Source organism: Solanum dulcamara, chromosome 11, assembly GCF_947179165.1.
Source record: "Solanum dulcamara chromosome 11, daSolDulc1.2, whole genome shotgun sequence".
Taxonomy (NCBI): Eukaryota; Viridiplantae; Streptophyta; class Magnoliopsida; order Solanales; family Solanaceae; genus Solanum; species Solanum dulcamara.
In genome coordinates this window covers 51,346,604-51,366,603 of record NC_077247.1, presented here as the reverse complement: position 1 = coordinate 51,366,603, position 20,000 = coordinate 51,346,604, and the positions used below count along the sequence as shown (strand labels likewise).

The 20,000-nt window shown below is 34.4% G+C and overlaps 2 protein-coding genes across 2 annotated transcripts; both read right to left on the bottom strand.

Annotated features, from left to right (window-relative positions):
- Positions 1-6,002: 6,002 nt before the first annotated feature.
- On the bottom strand, positions 6,003-7,279 carry LOC129873533 (uncharacterized). Its single transcript, XM_055948647.1, has 2 exons — positions 7,099-7,279; positions 6,003-6,715 (listed from the first exon to the last, which is right to left on the bottom strand). Exon 2 carries the CDS (start codon positions 6,708-6,710, stop codon positions 6,159-6,161), a length of 552 nt encoding a protein of 183 aa, XP_055804622.1. The 5' UTR covers positions 6,711-6,715; positions 7,099-7,279; the 3' UTR covers positions 6,003-6,158.
- A 1,167-nt stretch (positions 7,280-8,446) lies between these two features.
- On the bottom strand, positions 8,447-19,616 carry LOC129872703 (multiple RNA-binding domain-containing protein 1-like). The gene is made up of 10 exons (XM_055947628.1): positions 19,612-19,616; positions 19,093-19,216; positions 17,734-18,057; positions 17,439-17,503; positions 16,494-16,653; positions 10,680-10,784; positions 10,455-10,556; positions 10,198-10,368; positions 8,976-9,107; positions 8,447-8,895 (listed from the first exon to the last, which is right to left on the bottom strand). The coding sequence occupies exons 1-10, from the start codon at positions 19,614-19,616 to the stop codon at positions 8,791-8,793; spliced, it is 1,293 nt and encodes a 430-aa protein (XP_055803603.1). The 3' UTR covers positions 8,447-8,790.
- Positions 19,617-20,000: the final 384 nt, after the last annotated feature.

Sequence of the window (20,000 nt, the reverse complement as noted above, 5' to 3'; positions counted from 1 at the left end):
CAAAATACTATTTCAGTCGATTCGAAAGTAGCTTCAACTTGACACATGGGAAGAGGCTTACTCTACAAGTGGCTCGGCTTGTTCTTGCCCCCTTCCCACACTATTCCTCCCCACTAAAAAGAGCAGGATCCGAATCGGACCTAAATGGAGGAAAAAGGCAAAATTTAGTTGTCTTGCTCGCCACCTCGATGACCCTTTAGGTTTTTCAAGAAGTAGACACGGGCAGGAAAATTCCTATTTTTTGAACAATGAAATCCATAACAAAAGGGGGTTAAATGAAATTAGTTGAAATTGGATGAAATCTTTTGAGTCAATTCCACATAAATTGATTTAATATCAATAAAGAATGAATTATACTGGGAAGAGTATTTTCACATATGGTAGCGTTCTTGCTTAATTCTTATTTAAAAGCCTTCACTGAAATGAAATACGTATTCACCAACTTCAACGAGTTGGTTGATTATGAGAGCCAACCAGATCGCTCTCTGTTCAAAATCGGCCGGGAATTTCTGCCTCATACGATAATTACCGTAGACGAGAGTGATAAGATTTTGCAGAGAAACGAAGAGCATGAGGTTCTAAAATATGAAGGAACCTTCTCGCCGACCATACATGAACCCGAATTGTATGGAGGCCCACAGTTAAGATCTGTGGGCTGTGCCCCATAATTTTCCGCAACAACAACTTTTAAGGCCCAATCTCTTTTTAAAAATGGAAAAATTCCTTCAATTTAAAAAAAATCAAAATTTCCTTCAAAATACATCACTTCCCTCTTGCTGATACATTTCTATCCCCTTCTCGAATACATCCCTCCCCCCCTTTTTGATACATTCATCTCCTATGACTCCGGATGTCCTATCTCTTCTCTGATATGTATCCCCCCTTCTCTTTGTATCCGGATGTCTGTTGATGTATTCAGAATTTCAATGATGTATTCAAAATTCATAAATTTTAAAAAATATTAGTAATTTGAAAAAGAGTAGAAAAATAATATAATTAAATCTTAACACTAAAGGGCAAAGGGCAGCCCGGTGCACTAAAGGGCAAAGGGCAGCTCGATGCACTAAAGCTCTCGCTATGCGCGGGGTCCGAGGAAGGGCCTGACCACAAGGGTCTATTGTACGCAGTCTTGCCTTGCATTTTTGTCAAAGGTTGTTTGCAAGGTTTGAACTCGTGACCTCCTGGTCACATGACAACAACTTTACCAGTTACTTAATACTATGAGATTTATATAAATTACACATTTTTTATACCCATAATCAATATAGACAAACTTTTCTTTTTGAAAAAAGATCCTTTAGTGTATAATATGCTTTTCCAATCTCTTAAGATTAAAGTAGGATGTTTGTGGATATGAAAAATGAGTTTAAATCAAGTGGATATTATTAAAAAAATTGAAAAAATTTACAAATCATTATTATTGCAAGTTTGAAGAAATAGGTCATGAAATTTTTCAAAAGACGTGGTCATTTGATTTTTCTCCTCACAACTCAAAAGCTCAACAATTTGTTCTTGACTTGATGAATGTCTAAACTTGTTGATTGAATTTAATCATGGATGTGGATCCAAACTTTGAATATGAATGTGAAGGTAGCTATTGATGTCTAAAAGACTTCTTAATCTCCACCAGAGGGCTTCCTTCTTAATATACAAAAGACTTATGGATTACCATCGGAGAGAAGCATGTATGTATTTTTGTCATCTTCTTTTGATGGGCCCTTTTTGGTGCAATGGAAACCTTGATATATAATTGTGGAATGGAGGAATCGTGATGGGAAAAAATTTGATTTGATTGATCCACACTAGTCCTTGATGGAATATTCATTCATTGAAACCTGCTAAAACCTTGAAAATAAGTCTGCCAAATACACCTTGATTCACAGGCTTTTCAAGCATGTGAGACAGGCTACTAAACATCCAAGAAACTAGAAAAGATAAGTAAAGTGAGGCATTACTTATATTGTCCCAGCAAAACATCTAGCAATCAATTTATTTGCATGTCTCTGTCAGACCACAGCTTAAGTTCTATGACATTTCATAGAAACTTTGATGCAAGTCATGCTTTCATGCTGCAAACACGAGAATAGCACAACCTAAAGAGATTATTGTTGTGAGCAAGATAAACAAAGATCCTAACAAACAATATTAGCAGACTGAAAATTTAGTTTATGCACAATATGCAAAGACCGCCATGTAGTTAAGCACTTGCAAACAGCAAATATGTGTTTGAAATTCAAAGTATGGCAGCCTGAAATCCTAAAGGATATCCATAACTATTCCAAAAAAGGTTTAAATATCTCATTTACTGCCTTCTCAGACCTGCAATCCACTTCTAAAATTGTAACTTCCTAGTAAAAGTTTGACTCTAGTATATAAGCCAAACAACTTTGCTCTCATCAACTGCAATTGTGCAACATATATATCAGGAACTACTCCAGAATAAGAAAAGTGACCGTCATTGTCTCAGAGATTGACCGAAATGGAAGAAATCTGCCAGTCAATATATATTTTAGTCCCTTAATTGATGTCCAGTAAAACTGGAAAGAATTCTATAACCATTATATTAGGATCTTTCAGGTCTGAGCACACCAGTACAAGCGTAAAACAAGCTAAACTTCAAAAATCAACACTTTTTTAACAACAACCACTTCAGAGTACCTCTAAATATAGGATACCACTCATTTTATTAGACATAAGTACAACTACACAAAGAGGCAAAACAAACTCTACATGCTATTAACAAAACAAATAATGGGCCTTATTTTTCAATACTACTGAGATCAAGTTTCTAATGTGTTCGTTAAATGCAAAGGAAGTTGGTATATGCTACAAATTTAAATTTGAAAGTTCTCTACTATGAAAATAAGAGCTTCACAACTTCAAAATTGCAGTAGACAGCAGTATAAGTTTGAGAAAGGATGCTCTGTGATCAATCCAGTGTTTCCAAAGCATAGTCCAAACGCATTTTCATAGCAGTTTAGTGAAAAATGACCAAATTAGTCCCTTATGTATAGGGGTTTGTTTTAAATAATATTTTAAACACACACTTGCACTTTTACTGTTTTACTCCTTTATGTTTTGTAGAGTGAGTTCCTGGGAAGCATTTGAACTGTTTAGACTGAAGAAACCATCGGGAGAATATTTCTTTCAATTGATACCTTATAAAGAACCCCGAAAAACCAACAGAAGCAGACCAGATCAGCACCAGAAAAACCAATACATAGGCTGACAACAAAATAAAAAACAGATAATTGAGAGAAGAGAAGTATGTCTCGATTTCTCTAATTTAAACGTACATTTGTGCGTTTTAAATAAAACGGAGGCCAAAATTGCTCAGTTTTAGTAGGGTACTATCAAGGATTGCCCTCTTGTTAAAGATGAGAAGGTGAAGTAAATACAGAAGAAGTAGATCAGCTAACATTGGAAAGGCAAAGGAATTTCTTAGTTGTTTCATACTGAGAAAGGTGTGACGATATTTAGCAGATGGTATATTTAGCAGATGGTATTTGGATAGGCTTAAAAAAAGTAATTTTTACGTATGAAGTGCTTTTAAAATTTTAAAGTGTTGAAAATTATTTTTATAAATAAGCAGTGGAGTGTTTGAATAAAAGTGCTGACAATAATTGTTTGAATTTTAGGGTTAATAGAATAAAAATGATAGTTTGGGAATTTAATTAAAATATAAAAAATATAAAAGTAATTTTTATGGTCAAACAAAATGTTTTAAGCGCTTAGAAAAAAAAAGTTAAAAATCCTAACTTTTCATTTTTGATTGACTTTAAGAACTTTATGGCTTAAAGTTAGCATTAGGCAAACACCTTTAAAAACTAAAAAGGGCTTATAAGTTGTTTGACCAACTTAAAGCCTATCCAAACGGACTCTAACAAGGCCATTAACTGCACAATAGCTAGACAACTCTATAACTTATTGAATATGCCATTTGTAATGCTTAAAATAGATTGGGGATTAGAAAATCACTAAAAAGAACATGGATCACACTACCTGCTTGTATCTGCAGGATTAGGGGAGAAAGGAACTCTAGATGTTTAAAGAGAACCCTGTAACAGCTGTTAAAGTTCAGATGTCAATGTTTTTTGGCTTTTTGGTTCAAATATTTAAGATGTAAAGGATGAAGACCGCATGCTCGACTACATCAACTCACTATAGGAATAGGTTTTATGGTACAAATGGGATCCCCCTTTTTGTACAGGCGGAGTGTGTTTGGTCCGAAGGAGGAAAATGTTTTTCAAATTTTTTCATGTTTGATTGGTTTAAATGTTTTGAATTTTTTTTTTCAAATCAACTTATTTTTCTCAAATTTAAGGAAAATAACTTTCTTTCAAAAATTAAGAAAAACATTTTTCAAAACTCTCTTTCAACCTCTAATTACAATATTTTCTTCTTACCCCACCCTTACCATGACCTCCCTCCCCCCTTCCAAAAAAAATTTAAATTTTTTTTAAGAAAAAATTAAAAGTTTATTTTTAAAAAATATTTTATATTTTGAATTATTTATTTTTACCCATCCCTGCCCCGACCACCCTACCCCCAAAAAATTTTTAAAACTTTATTTTTTTAAAAAATATTTCAAAATTTGAAAATTTAATTTTTTTACCCCACTCCTACTCTTCCCCCTACCACCCCCCTCCCCAAAAAAATATTAAAAATTTATTTTTGAAAAATATTTTAAATTTTAAATTTTCATTTTTTTTACCCCACTCCCTATCCCGATTAGTCCCCCCACCGTCTCCACACACACAAAAAAAAATTAAAAATTTATTTTTAAAAATATTTTAAATTTTAAAAATTTAATATTTTTTTTACCCCACTCCACCCTCTACACCAACCCCTGCCCCACCCACTCCACCAGCGCCCCTCCCCCCTCCCGCAAAAAAAAAATTTAAAATTTATTTTTGAAAAATATTTTAAATTTTGAATATTTCATTTTTTTTCACCACACCCATAACCCCGACCCCGTGCCAACCCCCCCCCCCCCCATCTCCCAAAAAAAATTAAAAAATTCATTTTTTAAAAAAAATTAAATTTTTTGAAAGTTAGGTCTGGAGTCAGATGTGTCGGATTTCAATTCGAAAGTCGGAATTGAATCTAAATTTGAAAGTCAAATCTTGGATTGAAAGTCGAGTTGGGTTCCAAATCAAAGGTCGAGATCGGATCCCGAGTCAATTACTAGGGTTGATTTTCATGTCAGAAACTATTTTCCTAAAAATATTTTCTACTCTCTAGCCAAAAATAGAAGATATTTTCTAAAAAATATTTTCATTAACTAACTAAACAATAGGAAATATTTTCCAGAAAATATTTGTCACTCACCAACCAAACATGAGAAAATAAGTTAGAAACCAAGAAAACATTTTCCTTCATGCCAAACACACCCTTAGTGCTTGGTGGTTTTCATTTACAAAATGTGGTAAACATAAAGGACTAAATTTCTCAGGTGTGTACCTAAAGGACTATATGAAACCTTCTGCCTCATGTTTTTCCAAATGTTATTTGCTTTCCCAACCATACAAAACTGGTAGCTTCTGTACTTCCCTCACATGATTCAATTCTATTAAATTCAACAAATACCTGAATATCTTACAATCTAAAGAAAGCACGTAATCTTTAGAGTTGCAAATTAAAAGGTGTAACCGTTAATGTCAAAGTCAACATTATTAAACACAAGCAAAGCTTATATTCAACATCATTTAACACAAGCAAATTTACCTCACATGATTCAAGCTTGCTAAACTTAACAAGAACTAAAATATACTGCATTCGAATGAAAAAGAAACCACATTAAAGACTTATAAAGTAGAACACATAAACCAAGACCACGTTTAAGATTTACAAGATAGAACACAAAAGCAAATAATGTCTCTATGGTAATAGAGGTCCACCAGAGATTTTCCATTGATAAGAAGAAAATAAGCGTGTTATTATCAACAACACTGACATATGAGATCAAAATCTCAATTGCAAGTACGAACACTAAGAAAAGAATCAGAAATGACTTCAATATTTCATCAAAGCAGATTACCATTTAGCAACAATAATGGCACTCTTAACCATCTATATCAGGTTCTACAACAGCAACTATGTAGGAACCGGAAAGTAAAAGCCTAAACTAAAATCAACACAATTACATGTCTGAAGCCTCATGGTTCAACTGTATTACCAAGCACAAAAGAAAATGCTTCACGAACTGGTGGATACTCAACAAGTGCAATTTCCATAGCATATCCAGCAACAGGTAATTTCAGATCCCTCAAAACAGAGAATGCCTCGCCCATACGAGTTTTAGGCACTTCATCAGATACTGGGCAATAAGGAATCCATGTATCAGGACGATGCTCCTCCGCAATCTCAATGCCCTCCTTTTTCATAGCATGAAAAAGTTGTGAGTGGAACTGAAGGAGAGACAAAGTTGCAATTGGGGCAAGAAATAGAACATTGTCATCACTTGGGAGGCTTCCGATTGAACCAAAGGACAGAGGCAAAGATTCTTGTTTGGACGAAAAATTCTTTACAATGTTCTCAAGCTTTGATGGATCAAAAAAGGGACTCGAGAAGAGGGTAATGTGAGGTCTAGATTCAATCTCCATAAGCTGAGTGCTAATCTGGCGCCGAGCCAATACATTCCAGGCTTTCAGCACCTGGTTTTCCAGTGCAGGATCAAAGTAGAGCTCAATAGCGTAGCCTTGCGACATTGCCTCTATCAAGATTCAGAGCAAACACAAAAGTAAATCAAGAAATCACTCAAAATAAACAGAATCACAAACTTGCACAAAATCCCACCAAAAACCAGTACCAAGGAAGACCCCAATGGTACACTATAAGCAAAATTAAAGAAAACGAATGATGCTAGTAATTCTGACAAAGCAACAACGTATAATATCACTTACAGTAAAGTAAAACTATTAGATACTAAAACCCACAAAAATGAATTGGGATCTCATATACAGTAACAAGAAATAATGAAGAGAAATACACTTAGAAAGTAAATCCACAAAGAAAAGAATCATGAAACTTAACAATATCATGAAAAAGATTGAAATCCTAAAAAAACCACATAATTATCTGAAAATTGAGACATACCCAGTTGAAAGAAGAGGCAGAAGGACCGGAAATACAACAAATGATGAACAAATATGTAAAGAGTAGACCAAAGAGAAGAGGGGATAAACTATAAAGAAAAGGTTCTTGGGAGAAAAGAGAAACAATTTTTTTTCTTGAAAATTTTTGGGCTACAACTCCCCAATTTTGTCAATGGGAAAAAGTTGAAATTTTGTTTAACTGACTATACAATAGTGAAAAAAAATTCGTTTGTGGTAAGACTTATTTTTCCAACACTAGAGAAATAAAGAGTAGATGGTAAGAAAAGAAAAATAATGTATGAATAATGTTTGGGTTTTTGGCAAGGAGGTGGAAAGTATTTTTTAATTTTTTCATATTTGATTGTTCATCCGTAATAAAATAATTTATATATATATAAATGAGAATATGATTTTTGTTACTTAAAGTAGAACAAAAATAAGTATGCTAAGTGATATTTCAAGTTTATTGTCTCCCTTGTACATAAATCAACAGTTTGAACACTCATGTCTACCCCCAAAGTATTTTGCTAGATTATATAACAATAAATGTGGAATGCTTTATTTTTTTGTACTTACCAAACTACATGCCTCATTTATTTTTATTTAAATTAACACAAATATCTTTTTACTAAGATTTACATGTTGAATTTGAGTACACATCTGAATATTAAGATATATTACAATTTGAATTCTAACTAAGTAGGGTAGTTTGTTTTTAACATCGGGATATGTAAAATTATTTTTTAAAAAAATTACCAAATATAAAATTCAATAAAACATTATATTAATCTAATATTATACTAATAAAATAGTTTTTAAAAAATTATGACTATTGGTGATGGTTATAACGAGTGATAATAATTGTAGGTGTGGATGGAGGATTATATTGACTAATGATAATGTTATGAGTAAAATTAGGGATAATAATAGTTGTTAGTAGTGGTTAATGGTGGTCGTTTGTGATGACGAATAGATGTTGCCGTGTTGACAAGATAAAAAAAATGCTATTCAAATTGTCCATGTTTTCACATTGGTCACTTTTAAAAGATGTAAATAGACTTTTTTTCTTTTAAATCGACCCTTTGTTGCCCTTCTTTTTCTAAGCAAGAAATTCAGCTTCGAAACTCAGTGAATAATGAATTTGCTCCCATTGAAACAAATAAGTTTTTTCTTTGGATATTGGTGGGTAAGAAACAACAATTTTTTATCAACCCCTTGTGACAGGGGACCCGACAGCGTTTTTGTTTAAAATAATACAGAAGAAACATCCAAAGGATCCAACTTTGTTTACCTACTTTGATATTTTGTCACAAACTGACTGGAAAGTTTTCATAAACTACAGTACAAACTGAAGAGGATGTGAAAACATTACATTAATAAACAAAACTGCAAAACTCAAGTTCTGGGTAGATGTTATCCCAAACAAAAGATGGTTAATTTAGTATACAAAGAGAACTATCAAGTCCCACCACATTCTCTGTGAAAATAATTAAACAAGCTCTGATCTTAGTGCTATTTGCTACAAAGACTGCAGAGTTAGTAGCTTTAACCTATACAGGACAACTGATTGGGGATAAAAGAGAGGAAACTCTCGTCCTCATGTTACATATGACAGAGTTGTGAAGTATTAATCAGCAATTCTCTAGAATTTAAAACTCCCCTCATCCATTATAGCCATTTGCTTTCTCTTCTTTTATAATTTAGTAGTTTGAAACCCATTTTGCTCAGTACTAAACTGAGCAGCTGTGCGAGCACGTAATTCCTCTAAGGTCTCACCTTCCTTGGCTCTCTCCAGAACCTAAGATGTAGCACACACATAACATATTATTCGGTGATATTTAGGTAGATATCTACAATGAGAATTGCAAGATCACATACCAAATGGCGTCCATACAAGTGAGAATTGGATAGAGCTTCAATGGCGTTCTTTGCCTCTTGCTTCGTGACAAACTCTACAAATGCAAATCCTCTATGGTTCCCAAACCTCATTGGCAACCTTAAACTCTTAATCTGTAGGATGAATTTAATTTTGAGGTCAACAAAAGACATTGAGATAAATAGCTATGTGAAAATATGATGACAAATGCAAAGCAAAAATAACATACATGTCAGACTTTCAAGGAACAAAAGCATCATAATGGTTTTGTTTCCTAGACCTAGGTCTTAGTGGCTAGATCATCTGCTAATTACCATGCATCATTCTGTCTAAATCAACATTTTTCAGACTCGTGATTTCCATAACACATTCCACTATCGCTGGACCCTCGAACAAAAGCATTTACAAAACGGAAAGAATCTTAAATGCTCACTTAAATCTCGATAAAATAGTCTACCAAGAAAGTTGAAGTATGGCTGAAAAAAGACCCTATGGTTTAATCTATTTTTTTTTCCAATCAAAATTATAAATCACGGCAAAAAGAAAAAGAACATGTAGTGTCCAAAGGGTTCTGGAACGATCAAGAGCCAAGGATCATATGATTAAAAATCTTATTCAGCTAGTTCTCAAGATTTGAGCCAAAGGGCAAGGGCGTAATCATTTCCTGAGTTTAGCTACATGCAAAAATGCCATCATTATGCCTAATATAACTAGAGACAAGACCACAACCTTTAAGCTAATTTAGTTATCCACAAAGTATTCGTCATTTGTGGCTACTAAGCTACATCCACATCCTTCCCCAGTTTCCCCCCTCTTCATCCACCCCTCATTTCCCATCATACTTCTGTTTCTTCTACATCATATCCATTATCCAAGGCCAACATCATACCTCATCTTTTCCCCACCCTCATCTGGAGGTCTGGGAAAACTGGCCCCGCTACCACATTTTAAAACAATAGCAACAATAATTAATCAGGTGAAAGTCAGTTTTCATGATTTTGACCAAAAGATCAGCATTAGTGCAATTCTCTGAGTTCCAAACAAAGAAGTGTCTCTCACGTGGAATCAAAATGAAAATGTACAGGATATAACGCATGCTCGTGTCTCACACCATATTTATCCTCAACCAACCTCTATATTTGGCACTTCCAGCACAGGGAAACCTCATATCACTTTTTTACTACATAGTATCACCCTATGTTATCAACAGTTAAGAGGAAGTACCTGCCCAAACGGACTGAATAGTTGCCTGAGATCCTTTTCAGTTGCCTCAAAAGCAACATTCCTAACAAGCAACTTAGTTGAACTCTCGTCATTCTCAGCTCTATTTGGTAATTGGTCCTTCTTAGTGTGACAAAGTTGCAATATAAGTGCATGGCCATCCAAAACAGTTCCCTGAAACAAGAAGAGGGAAGTTGGAAAATTAGTTATAAGAGCCTGAGTAGTATGGACAGAGTTAAAATAAAAATCAGAAACATTACCTGCAAATCCTTGCAAACGTTGACTGCTGTATCAACAGAATCAAACTCAACGAATCCAAAACCCATAGAGACATTTTTTCCATTCTTTACATGCTTCTTCACCTTCACAGAATAATATTAACAAGTGTTGGAGGAAGAGGAGTTATTTTCTCATGCAGCAGGAAGGAAATACTCTGCTCAGATAGTAAAAGTCTCAGAAATAAAAAAAGAGCCAAAAGAACTTACCCTCACACTTAATATTCGCCCATCCTTTATGTGATCAGTGCAATGCTTTTTTAAGCTCTCATCCAACGTCTTGAAATTTAGGTTCTTGACATACAGTGATCGTGACTGGAAAGATGCCAAACAAGAACGTCAATTGGTTAATGAAACAGGAAACAAACATGGGAAATCGAGACAGCTAGAAGAACAAACAAAGAAGCAACAAGGAATTTCTAAAACTGCATTGCTATTCCCTACACTTATTTCCAATAAGTTAACTGAACTCTTTTTGTTTTCGGTACAGGGAATAGAATGATTCTTTGGTAATAGTGGTGCAGCTGAACCAGCAAGCAATGAGTATTTAATAGTCTTCTGATACCAAGAGTGAGGATCATATTTAAGAATAACTTATTGTTAGATTTTTAAACAGATAAGAAAAAATAAGGTTTAGCAACAGATTTTACATTCATATGACATCTTACATAAGGCTTGAATACATATAGCTATATAAGCTTTTTCAAAAAGTAAGTAGAGTCTATACCTATCCAACCACTTACAAAACAAATTCCATAAAACAAGGATTACCCTTCCTTTACAAACCAAACATAATATTTAAAAGAGAACACTATTAGACTAAAAAACTATCTAGAAAATCTCATTTTCTAACACTCCTCCTTGAGATTTTTCTTGGATACTCCCAGCTTAGCCCTTAGAACTTCAAATTTCCCCTTAGGAAGAGCCTTGGTCATGATGTCTGCAATCTGCTGATCTGAGCTGCAATGAACAAGTTTAACTTCGCCATCCTTCTCTGCTTGTCTGATAGCGTGAAACTTCACATTTATATGCTTGCTACGACCATGTTGCACTGGATTTTTGGCCATAGATATTGCTGACTTGTTGTCAACCTTAATGACAGTAGCTTCAATGTCATTTTGCTCCAGATCACATAGAATCTTTCTTAACCATAGAGCTTGATTAGTTGCACCAGCAGCGGCGATGTATTCAGCTTCTGCAGAAGATTGAGCTACCACCTCTTGCTTCTTTGAATTCCATGAGAACATGCCTGAACCAAGTGTAAAAGCATATCCAGAAGTACTTTTCATATCATCAATGCTTCCTGCCCAATCACTATCTGAATAACCCATCAATTTCCCTTGCTCTTCCTTTTTAAACCAAATACCAAAATCAGCAGTTCCCTTGATATACCTCAACGTTCGCTTAGCGACGCCAAGATGAACTTGACTCGGAGCATGCATAAATCTCGACAGAAGACTTGCTGCGAACATGAGATCAGGTCTTGTTGCTGTCAAATACAGCAAACTACCTATTAAACTTCTATAAACTGCAGGATCATCCCTATCACCTCCTTCAAACTTCGAAATATTTTCATTGTGAACTAGTGGGATCGATACAGGCTTGCATATCTCCATCTTGAATCTTTTAAGAATATCCCATGCATATAAAGTGGCTTCATTTTCACTTCTCTTGAAGCCACAATAAATAAGATGAGAATCAATCTTACTGTACCAGGCTCGAGGAGCCTGCTTTAATCCATACAATGCCTTATGTAGCTTGTAGATTTTATCCTCCATTCCTGCAACTTGAAATCCTTCTGGTTGGTCGATATAAATCTCCTCCTGCAGCTGTCCATTTAAGAATGCTGATTTCACATCCAAATGATACAATTTCCAATTTGATTGAGCTGCCAAAGCAAATAGAAGCCTTATTGTATCATGTCGTGCAACTGGTGCAAATGTGTCTCCATAATCCAGACCTGCAACTTGCGCATAACCTTTCACAACAAGCCTTGACTTGTATTTATAAACTGAACCATCTGGATTAAGTTTGGTTCGATAAACCCATTTCACCCCTATTACATTTCTGTCTTTTGGTTTATCAACCAGCTTCCAAGTATCATTCTTCTCTATCATACCAATCTCCTCCTTCATAGCTTCAATCCAAACTTCATGTCTTGATGCTTCTTGATAGCTATTTGGCTCTGAGATTGCAACATTACATCTTTCATATATCTCAGAAAGGGACTTTGTTTTCAAAATGGGCGAATCAAGTGAGGATTCCCCATCTGATTCTTCATCTTTTTCCAAATTTTCAGAGCCAAATGATTGGATTTCAGGCAGCGGACGCAAGTTCTGAAAATCTGCATTATCTTTCTCAATTTGCTCCTTATCCCAGTTCCAAAAAGCATGCTCATCTACTACAACATCTCTTCTGATGGAAATACTTTTTGTTTGCAAGCTGAAAACTCTATAACCTTTGGATTGCGATGAATAACCAATAAAGATCCCCAATTCACCTTTCGGTTCAAGTTTGCTTCTTTTGACTGAAGGAACATGAGAATAGCAAATCGAACCAAAGATTTTTAAGTGCTTGGCAGATGGTTTTATTCCACTCCAAGCCTCAATAGGAGTTTTCTTATCCACAACTTTAGTTGCCAACCTATTTAAAAGATATACTGAAGTATAAACAGCTTCTGCCCAAAAGCTTTGCTGTAGTTTCTTTTCAAGCAACAAACATCTAGCCATTTCAACAACAGTCCTGTTTTTCCTCTCTGAGACTCCATTTTGTTCGGGTGAATAACTTACTGTCAACTTGTGATCAATCCCCATATCTTCACAATACTTATTGAACTCATTTGAAGTGTATTCACCACCATTGTCCGATCTCAAAGACTTCAGCTTACAACCACTTTGTCTTTCAACAAAAGCTTTAAATTTCTTAAAAACTGAAAATACTTGGGACTTGTTACTCAAAAAATACACCCAAGTCATCCTTGTTAAGTCATCAATAAAGAGAACAAAATATTTATTTTGTCCTAAAGATGATGTCTGCATAGGTCCACACACATCAGTATGAACTAATTCAAGTTTTTCAGTTGCCCTCCAGGTAGCACTTTTAGGAAATGATTTTCTGTGTACCTTACCCATCTGACATGCCTCACAGACTTCTTTAGACAGTGAGATCTCAGGTAACTCTTTAGTCAAGTCTTTCTCATACATAGACTTTAAAGTAGCATAGTTAAAATGCCCATATCTTTTGTGCCACAACCATGACTCATCCATACTTGCAAAATTTGCATTATCAAACTTCCCATCTAAAGGAAAAGATTTATCCACCATTTCTACTTTAACAATCAAACTATCTTTTGAGTCAAAAACCAAACAATGTTTGCCCTTAAAAATTAAGGAACAACCTTTCGACATCATTTGAGCCACACTTAACAAGTTACATGCTAAACAAGGAACATACAACACATCATGTATAAACTTTGTACCTTGTGTAGTTTGAAAGGCAACTGAACCCTTTCCATGTGCATCGACTGTTTCACCATTTCCCATCCTAACTTTAGCTTTGAACGACTTGTCAAGTGTGTGAAACAAGAGCTCATTGTGTGACATATGACTCGTACATCCACTGTCTATGAACCATGAGGATTTGTTGCTTGTGTTTTCTTCGTGAGAAGCCATAAACAAGCTTTCTTCTTCCTTTTCCGACTCTTCAACAAAATTTGCCTGCTGCGCATGATGTTGTTGTGGCTGATTCTGCTTGACCCTACAATTTTTCTCAATATGACCCATCTTTTTACAGAATCTACATTGAATGGATGGCTTTCCTTTGAACCAGCAGTCTTTTTCTTGATGATTGGTTCTTTTACAGTGGCTGCAAGGTGGAAACTTCCCTTTCTTTGAAGATTCCTTCCATGGTTTTCCCTTTGCTACTTTATCTCCTTCCATCCTTCTATTGTCCTTCACAAGCTGCTTGCCTTTATGTTGTGCCTGAAATGCCATTTCTGCTACTTCTCCATCTCTTATGCTTGATCTTTGTTCTTGGGCTTGCAATTTGCTGATCAGTTCTGCAACTGATAAAGTCTTTAAATCACAAGATTCCTCTATTGCTGAAATCTTGGACTCGAACCTTGTTGGTAAGCTTATCATCATCTTCTCCACCACCTTTGAATCTGGAAAGATTTCACCAAACAACCTTATTTTGTTTACAACTTCCACAAGTTTGGCAGAATACTCTTTCACAGTATCTCCTTCTTTCATCCTTAACATCTCAAATTCTCTTTTGAGAGTTAAGAGTTTGACAGCCTTCACTCTATCACTTCCATCGAACTCCTCTTTTAGCTTATCCCATGCTTCTTTAGGTGTTTCACAAGTCATTATTCTTGTGAAAATCACATCTGAAAGTGCTGAATGAAGACATGTGAGAGCCTTTGGTTTCCTTGACTTCGCATCTTCATAAATCTTCATTTGTGCAACTGTTGGATTTGGTCCAAGTGGAGGAGGATCATCTTCTCTTTCAATTGTTTCCCATAGACTAAGAGCTTTGAAATAAGCCTTCATCTTTATCACCCATATGTGATAATTTTCTCCTGTAAACATAGGAGGGCCTGCACCCAAGAAGCTGTTGGATGCCATGTTACTGCTGCTCACTGCTCAGCTCACCTTAGAAGAACTGGAGAAAACCTTGGCTTTCTTGCCTTCACAGATCCCTCAAGAAGAAGGGCTCTTGATACCACTGTTAGATTTTTAAACAGATAAGAAAAAATAAGGTTTAGCAACAGATTTTACATTCATATGACATCTTACATAAGGCTTGAATACATATAGCTATATAAGCTTTTTCAAAAAGTAAGTAGAGTCTATACCTATCCAACCACTTACAAAACAAATTCCATAAAACAAGGATTACCCTTCCTTTACAAACCAAACATAATATTTAAAAGAGAACACTATTAGACTAAAAAACTATCTAGAAAATCTCATTTTCTAACACTTATTTCTGATTTACTGCAAACCTATCTCTTTCTCCCAATGCTTGACTTGCAGACTGTCAGCCATAATCTATCAAAAACCACTTTGATTCATATGCAGGCCATAGTTGCTTACCAACAAACTAAAAACTTGAATATATATGTAAGACTTAGTAACGTATTCCACATTTTTGTGTGCAACAAAAACTACACCTCAGTCCCAAGCTAGTTGGGTCATGAATCTTCACTATACATGCCACTCCGTTCAAGCCCGTCTCTGAACAATTTTATGAAGATTTGATTTCACTAGCGCAGTAGGTTCTTTATATTTTCTACTGGTATATAGATCTTTCTCTTCCCTTGTGCATACCTATTTACGCTGTGTAAGAAGACAAAATGTATACAAATGAAGAATGATGTTTACATTAACATAACATAAATTTTCTCTTGAAGTTATGTGTCAGTTCCTATCTTCAAAACCTGAAGCAGGGAGAGAAGATCAAAATCCTACTAAATTATCATAAGTAAAATGGAATTGATAAAGTGAAACTTCGTAGCCTATGGTGAAGCTATTGTTTAAACGGAAGTGCCAAACTCGGTAAAGCTTTCATTAATTTTTTATTTTGCTTTCCCACCCAGTGTTTGGTACCCCTTGGGGGTCCAAGTAATCCAGATTTGTGCCGCGTAAAGCCCATTGATGGGAGAAGCACTCTCTAATAGGCTTTTAAATTATATGAATTATCAGGGAGAGAAGGTTAAAATCCTATTAAATTATTTTGTTATAAATGGAATACGTAAAGTGAAATTTTGTGGCATATGGTGCAACCATTGATCAAACAGAAGTACCAGCGTCGACAGCGTTTTTATTTGCAGTTTCCAGCATATGTAGACAAACAACAGACAGAAATAACCCACAAGCAAAGATTGATAAGGACAAACTTAGCTAGACATTAGTCTACACAGGTAGAAATAAACAGCTCACAAATGCTCATACAAGAGTTACAACTTAGAACCAACGTGCATTCTATATAAATAGGGAAACATAGGTTTTACAGTTCATATACCTCAACTCTATCAGGATCAACATCTGGATCCGTTATTCCTCCCACTTGTTCTAGCAGCACTCTCTTTGCATCATCTTCACCAACAACAAGAGCATTTTTTGAATCACTTGTTTGATCAAGAATATTTCCAGGAGCCCACTCCAAATAAAGGGGAGTGTCCCTGCATTTGGACAAAGAGACAAAATTTACTTCATAATTCCAAACTTTCCAGACTCAATCAAAATATATTAGATATGAAACACAGCAAAAATGATATATGCTAGAAACAACAAAAGGCAAGCTAGGAGAAATCTCAATCTTGCAAAATCTAAAACTGAAAGTCATTTTCTAAAGCAAGACCCTGGAAAACAAAAAAACTCTTTCAGCATTCTCAAGGATTCTCAATTATCTAAAACAAAATTAAAAAATAATGTAACTCCCTTCTTCTCTTTCCACGGCTTCAGTCTAATTTTGAGTCTTCTCTCAGTAACATGAACTGAGCTAGATAAATTGCACCTTGTTTCGAGAATACAAGGGGATATCAGTGACGAAGGAATTATTGGAATTACAGTGAGAGGAAAGCAGTAAGATTTAGATTGGGGGAGATTCGGCTTAACGCCATTGAGCAGAGGTGGGGCAAGAAATAAATAAACGTAGAAGGCAAAACAGGGTTAGAAAAATTAAGTGGTGGAATACACATGTCAGGCTCATTATTTCCCTCCCAATGCAAATCTGATAGTTTCATGGGAAGGGGGTATTTATTCCACTTCAGAAAAGACTAAGGACTAAGGAGCTCGCAAATTTTAAGTGTATAGTTAAAAATTCAAAATTAAGTTGAGGGGGTATTCATAATCTTACTTTGTTGTTAATCATGCCATGAAATTTCTTCTTTACATAAACTGCTACTTGTTCAACTACGAAAATCACCTTTTGTACTGAAGGTAATAAATGAATGTACACACTTACTTGTAACGTTTGTATGCTAGACCCCGGAAAGCTGCACGTGCTTCTGCCGGTTTTAGGAAGACAACCTGATAGTTCATAATCACAGAAACAACAAACAATCTTGTTATGTTCTAACTAATTCACATATACAAACAGAATCTTGATTATTAGTATCAAAGTAGAAATTTTTGCAAGTAATTAAGGAAAGGAGTGACTATCACTCTATTGGAGGGAAAAGCCACGAAGCGGATAGATAACATTGACAGTTCAAGAATAGTCATTTCAAGCCAAAGGCTACAAAGATAAAAGCATATACCAAAGCTGAGGTTTTGGTAGGAGGAAGAATAATCTTATCCAGGCTCCCGAACTTCCCAAACATATTTGCAAGTTCACCTTCTGATGAACCATAAGGCAAGTTCTTAACTAGAATAATGTGATTGCTTCGTTTCACACCATCGGTTTTTCCAGCAGCGTATTCTTCCAGTGAAACGATATTAACTCCAGCTTTTGCAAGAGACGTTTTTGTCTCCGCTATCACTTGAGTCTCACCCAATGCTATACGTACAGCAAGATCATCAGCTTCTCTATCAAGAATATCACTTTTACTCACACCAAATTTTCTTGCAATATTTTCAACAACCTAAAATATTTCAAAGAACAGCCGGAGATCATTTTTACATTCAAGAACAAGTCCAAAAACTAACATGGTATAATGCGTACTCAACCTAAAAGAGAAGTAACTAAAGATCATGAAGCATTTCAGAAATTGATCAGAGAAGTAATAAGGTAGCTAAAAGATTTGAACAACCAAATCATCTTACAAGAAGAATAATATAGAAACTAAAATAACAACAATCTGATCAAAAGTAAGCAAGATAAACCCAGTCTATTATGGCAAATATCAAAGATCTGTAAAAGTTGCTGTCCACATTCCTCCCCCTCTCCCCCCCAAAAAAAAAAAAATGAAAAAAAGCATCCAACGTTAATTTGTACCATGTTTGGTTGGGCTTCGGGAAATTTAGTCTCCACAAAAAAATCCGCATCAAGTTGTACAATGTTTGGTTGTTAGTTATTGTTTTCCACATAAATAATGCATGTTAGTTATGCAGAAATTTATGCATTATTTAATGCAGCGTAGAATGTGGTATAAGAATGCGTCTATTAACAATACATGGATTTAGATTCAATATGACAGAACTAACCCTCATACTAGTAAAGTATTTTTTTAATTAAAGATAAACAAATATTCTAAATTATACACTGTAATACTAATTTATAATATATTAATCATTCGACAAGAAATAATCTTTGCATTACTAATCCAAGTATTATTGATACTTACATTACAATTGTGGTATTACTAATCCATGCATTGCCCTAGATCTTTGTCTCTATGACGTTTCTTCATTTTTTAAGATAGTAAGAAATAACTTGCTTTTGTAAGGAATTTGTAAGCAAACCATAGTTATCATTATACAAAGTAGCATCTCTAAAGATGTGTTTTTGTTACAAGTTACAAGAACACAGAAAAATCAAGGAGCATCCTGACTAATATGTAGATATGTAGAAGCATAATAAAATCATCAGTTGATCATATTGTTTCTAGCAAACAGAAGAGCACCAGCATCACAGAAAAAGATGGATTTCCATTTATAATATTTGATAGTGTACATACAGTGTCTGGCCGCATAAACAGAGTATTCCAAGATTGTGTACTTCCACTAGCTTCAGATGCCTTCTTTTCCTCTTGTCTCTGCTGCTTAAATGTGTTTGAAAATTGCTTGGTATTAGCAATTGTCCTACAGAGTAGTAAACGACCAATCTTATTATAGCAAGGTAGATTCCGAGCCCGTTTGGATGGGTTTTAAGTTGGTCAAAAGCTCCTTTTTAGCTTTTGGACGTGTTTGACTGATGATAACTTTAAGCCATAAAGTTTTTTTTTTTTTTAAGTGTTTAAGGTCATTTTCTTTGATCATAGAAATTACTTTTATATCCCTTATATTTTAACTAAATTCCCAAACTACCTTTTTTATTCTTTTAACCTTAAAATTCACATCATTTTCCTCATTTAAGCACTTTTATCCAAACACTGTTTATTTATAAAATTGCTCTAAAAATCAAATTTCCATTTAACTTAAATAATAGAAATTATTTACATTATATCTCAGTTCATCTTTTTAAATATCTATTTTACCCCATGAATTTGTCAACATTTCTCTATTTCATTTTAAATGTTGTTATTTTTTCTCCATTTAATTAATATTATAAACTTACTTATAATATAAATTAATTTTATAAATGTGGGAAATAATGATCAAAACATATAATTTAGAACATTGAATAATAAGACAACGAGCACAAACAAATTAGAAAAATAAATAAAATTTCATGTAATAGCAATCAATTTTTTTTGAAATATATTTACACATTTAAGAAAAAATGGAGAATATATATATTCAATTCATATAGTGCAAAAGTAAATTCTAAAATACAGAGATAGATATTATTAACAAATTACTAAACAATTTTGAATTTATCCACTTTAAATACATTTCAAATTATATTAAAAAATATTTCTTTAAT